Source organism: Hibiscus syriacus, unplaced genomic scaffold, assembly GCF_006381635.1.
Source record: "Hibiscus syriacus cultivar Baekdansim isolate YM2019G1 unplaced genomic scaffold, ASM638163v2 tig00005856_pilon, whole genome shotgun sequence".
Lineage (NCBI taxonomy): Eukaryota > Viridiplantae > Streptophyta > Magnoliopsida > Malvales > Malvaceae > Hibiscus > Hibiscus syriacus.
In genome coordinates, this window is record NW_024062067.1 from 36,408 (window position 1) to 41,186 (window position 4,779).

General features: G+C 30.4%; 1 protein-coding gene and 1 non-coding gene across 2 annotated transcripts; one reads left to right on the plus strand and one right to left on the minus strand.

Moving 5' to 3' along the window:
• The first annotated feature begins 2,512 nt into the window (after nucleotides 1-2,512).
• On the plus strand, nucleotides 2,513-2,626 carry LOC120199993. Its single transcript, XR_005523504.1, has one exon. It is a non-coding gene; the product is annotated as a U5 spliceosomal RNA (small nuclear RNA).
• Nucleotides 2,627-3,369: 743 nt separating this feature from the next.
• Nucleotides 3,370-4,236, minus strand: LOC120199943 (protein BOLA2-like). Its single transcript, XM_039200908.1, has 3 exons — nucleotides 4,082-4,236; nucleotides 3,768-3,790; nucleotides 3,370-3,684 (listed from the first exon to the last, which is right to left on the minus strand). The coding sequence occupies exons 1-3, from the start codon at nucleotides 4,142-4,144 to the stop codon at nucleotides 3,489-3,491; spliced, it is 282 nt and encodes a 93-aa protein (XP_039056839.1). The 5' UTR covers nucleotides 4,145-4,236; the 3' UTR covers nucleotides 3,370-3,488.
• Between the last annotated feature and the right edge of the window lie 543 nt (nucleotides 4,237-4,779).

A 4,779-nucleotide genomic window follows, 5' to 3' on the forward strand; every position in this document is an offset into this window, starting at 1 on the left:
TATAAAGATACGTATTCACGACACTGGCACCCTTCTTTGTTTTCTTCCATTTTGCTCACTACTTGTATATGATTTGTTTCCTTGGGTTTTCATTTAATTCAATTTGATCCTGATTTTGTTTTTAATTTGTCTAATACCTTAATTTGAGCATTAACTTTAAAATCTTTTATTCTAATCATGTATTAAATTTGTAGATTAAATCCCCTATATTTTAGAATTAATCAATTTGATCACCAAAATTAACTTTAATTCTTACATTTTAATTAGGTCCTAATTTCAATTTAATTTAATAAATTTATTTCTCCAATCAAATTGTGACACATGTCACAATCTTATGATTATAGTTTGAATCTTAACTATAATATATATATATCATTAATTATAATATAATAAATATTATAATTTGAATATTAAATTATTTTTTAATGATTCCATATATATAATCATTACAAAATAAATATGAAAACAATAAATTTAGTTTAAAATATTAAAATTAAATCAATTATAAATAAATTATTAAATTTATTTTAATGATTTAAGCGTTGTCATATTATCAATTAACTTAATAATATGAAACATTAATTATATCATATTATTTATTAACTATATATGTCAATTATATCTCCCTGACATCACAATAATTTCATAAATAATAAAAATTATCTAACTTCATCACGAGCACTTCTCAGCATAAGCCGCGAACTCATGTATATCAAAGTACGTATAGGGGAGGAAGAAGATGATTGTGAAAGTATGTTTGAATTCATATTTTATTCGCTTCACAAATGACATATTTTCTTACATCTAGGTCCTTATCTTTTGTATGTTTTACAGTTTAGTCACTCTCTTTACTCCTTCAAAGTCCTACCACTAGGGGTGTTCAAAACAGGTTACCTATACTTTTGGGTACCCAAAATTTTTGGGTATCAAAATTTTGGCCCGTGTCCCGGTCCTTTACATTCATGTACTTGTATTTTCGGGTCACGGGTACCCGGTTAATAAATTTTTTATTTTTTAGAATTATATTTTTTTAAAAATATATAGAAAAATTCTAAAATCTTAAAATTTAAAGGTCTATAATATATAATTCACACATAAAGTTAAAAAAAATCAAATTACATAACTGAAAAAATTATTGAAAATTAAAACAAAAAATTATAATTAAATTTCAAATGTTTCAAAGTTAAAATAAATATTTTAAAAAATAATTTAGAATGTTAATGTGAAATAATTTAAGAAATTGAGAATTTAGAATGTTATGGTGGCAAAATTTAAGCAATTAGGAATTTAGAATGTTAGAGTGAAATAATTTGATAATTATAAATAAAAATTTAATATAAAATAAAAATTATATATATATATATTGGGTATCAGCTATGCGATTACCTGATTAAACAACATTTTGTTATATTAAATTGAAATTAGGACCTAATTAAAAATTAAGAATTAAAGTTAATCATGGTGATCAAATTGATTAATTCTAAAATATAAGGGATTTAATCTACAAATTTAATACATGAATAGAATAAAAAATTTTAAAATTAATGCTCAAATTAAGGCATTAGACAATTTAAAAACAAAATCAGGATCATATTGGATTAAATGAAAATCCAAGGAAATAAATAATATGCAAGTAGTAACCAAAATGGAAGAAAACAAAACAGGATGCTAGCGTCGCAAATACGTAACTTTACAAGGACCCCTGCACTAATTATATCAATTTATTTAGCTGTCACTTAAACACCTCTGTTAAATGTTAATTTGAACCTATTTAAACAGTTCAGTGTATATATGTCACAATTTTGAAAGTAGTGGTCATTTTGTCACTTGACTCGTAGTTAATGTGGTTGACCCTTTTTTTTTTTCTAGGTATGAATGCATTGTTGTGGAATTTGATGCGAAGATGCATTAAAAAAATTGACAAGGTTCGTGTGAATTTGGTCTCTATGGGGCACAGAGACCTGTCCAAATATCAGACTAAATAATGCTTCAAGAGTAGTCTTTGTTAACATTTCCAGCCAGGATGGTATGTTTGATGCAAATCTTTTGGAGTCGGTTGTGCTTTGAAGAGACATAATTCGTATTGTATTGTACTGTATAAGTTTTACGTGTACCAATAACGATATAGCCTTCATTTTCTGTGAATCTCAGTTGGTTATGTGTATATTGTCAACCGTTGGGTGTTTTTTTATTTCAATTTTGAAGTATTTTTCGAGTTAACCAAACGATAATTGCGTTAGAGAGCAAGGCGTTCACTGTGAGTTACATAATCACTATGAGAGCATAACTTATGCCTATTTAATTTTGGAGATAGTAGCAAGGCTTTTTATCCTACAAAAAAATTAAAAGCTTTGGTGTTTTCCTTTTTCCTGGTACAAAATTAAAAGGAGTGAACGATTCAGATGAAATTACCACAAGTCAAGTTCCACTATCCCACAGCGTACTGAGAAGTAAGTTAACAGCTATTCCTCATGTTTATAATGCAACTAGTAGTTTACTTCCAAACTAACGGAGCCGTGCGGTGAGTATAGGACGAATTATTCTTTCGCCTTTTACTAAAGAATACGTGTGCTCTCCACTTCAAGCGACATACGCCTATTTTTGAAAGGGTTCGTTGAATACCCCTATCCCAATTCAAGTTTCCAAGATTGAAAGGGGTAGAGTATTTTTTGGGTTTGTATTGGTGGTAATTTCCGTTTTCCCCTTTCTTTAAAAAATTTCAATTATGGAGAATTTCTCGAGTTCTCTCCAAGGGCCATGGCACAACAAAGAGGAGCGAAGCTTTAGAAAGCAGGTGGACAGAAGTTATCAATGAGGCAGCAAGTCGTGTGAACTTTGCTCGGAGAGTTTAGATTTGAGGTGGGAAAGTGTTATCTTGCACATCTCTGAACAGAGTAAGCCGACGTTCTTTTCAGAAGCTTTTGTGCTGCAAGTAAGCCTAAACCAATTGCTCTATAGTCATTGGGTATGGTTGAGACCATTCTGCAAGTTTTCATGGATTATTCGCCTTCAAGTATCAGATTTGGGGAGCTTTGGATGGCTGTTGGATTAAGCTTGCGGGAAAAGATTGCAGTCATGGTATTGTTCTATAGCATGCGTATAGTATTAATTTCATTTCTTGGGGTGAGCTTTGCAATTATTAGTGCTTAGGTGCACACATAAACAAAAATTTAGGGTAACAACACGATTTTTAAATTAGATGGGTTAAAATAATATTTTAGGATGGACACCATCATAAAATATATAATTAACGGAAGAAAATTCGTATATCATGATAGACATATGCCTGCAAATGCAAAATAAAATAATGAATCATGCATCATATTAATATCTATATATCATCATTCTTGATTTGAATAGAGAAATTGCTTTCCCATAATTTTCTATCATGTGAAATTAGTAGTTTGGCATGCATCACAAACTCCCCCATGGGTAGGTACTTACATGAACTCTTATTTAACTGTTTGAATTACGATTTTAGTATATTTCTAAGCATTTGGTTTAGGGTTTTCTGCATCCTGCTGTTGTTTCCACTGCTCCGGGGTCTGAGCCTTCTTTATCGACAGAGCATGGATTTGTTTCATCTCATCTTCCAGAGCAGCATTCACTACCCGGTGCCTTTCTAGGAGCCTCTTCCCTTGGAATTGTTCCGAAACAATCTCGATTGCAAAACTTGCACCGCACCTGATTCAATCAACCTCTTACTGAAATGTAAGGATGGATTATTGCAGAAATTTAAATAGAAAAATGTTCAGAATCAAGCTCACCCTCCAGATGTATCGATCACTTCCTGCAACACACGAGTACAAATGATTAGTTTTATGTGAAAATAGCATAAGATATACATGTATCAAAATAGCAGAAAAGCAACAAGCAAAAGCACGTTCATGGGTTAATTGTGGAAATATGATCAGGGATGAAAAAAAATATAAAGCCCTTCACTTTACAAAGACATGACGTAACTTAAAAACCAAGAACCCAGTTTTAGGTTTCTGGAAATTTTCGAATTTCGACTTTGATAGGAATAAACTAAGCACAAAAACGTGCATGCAAGAGAAGAAAACTGGAGAAAGCTGTTTACCAGATGAGAAGGCTTCAATTTTGAAGTTAAGGAAGACTCAACTTGTTCCTTTGTTACTCCCATCTTCTGTTTCCTGCTTTCGTTCTATCTCTTCTTCTTAGTTTTGTTCTTCGGGTTCAACCTGAAATAGGCTAAAATGGTCCAATATTCCTTTACCGGAATATAAATTCACGAAAGATTCGAATTCTGTGGTGGAAGTGGAACCTAAAAAAAAAAATCGATTTTGGTGATGGAACAAAAAAAAGAAGAAGATTCGATTCTGGTGGAGTAAACTTCATGAAGAGTTGCTACATATTCTATGGAAGGCTTATCCATTACTAAAAGTCCATTATGAATTTAATTAATTTTTTTTCTCCATTTAGGTTGTAATACTTATTTGATTTAGGGCATCATATTTCATTTTCATCCGATTGGTTTCTTCCTTTTTCATTTCGATTTTAGTCATTTTTATAAATTATATATTTTAATCTGATAGATTTTTTTTAATTTTATATTAATAGAACAAGTTAATAATCCAGTTAATAACATTTAATCAACAATAATTTTTACGTTAATAGAATACTTAAGACTTCTAATAGAGAAATCACATCATCTTGATGAAACTGATGAGTTTAAGAGCTTAAACATTGATTTTTTTAGTCAATTCATTGGCCAAACCAAGGGCAAATATACATTGTTAGTAGGGTATGGAATGTTCT

What these genes read in the sequence shown, in the direction of transcription:
- LOC120199943 (XM_039200908.1), bottom strand. Translation starts at nt 4,144, where the DNA reads ATGGGAGTAACAAAGGAACAAGTTGAGTCTTCCTTAACTTCAAAATTG. An exon ending in AATTGAAGCCTTCTCATCTG is followed by an intron (nt 3,791 to 4,081) that starts GTAAACAGCTTT and finishes CGTGTGTTGCAG; the next exon opens with GAAGTGATCGATACATCTGG. An exon ending in GTGATCGATACATCTGGAGG is followed by an intron (nt 3,685 to 3,767) that starts GTGAGCTTGATT and finishes TGATTGAATCAG; the next exon opens with GTGCGGTGCAAGTTTTGCAA.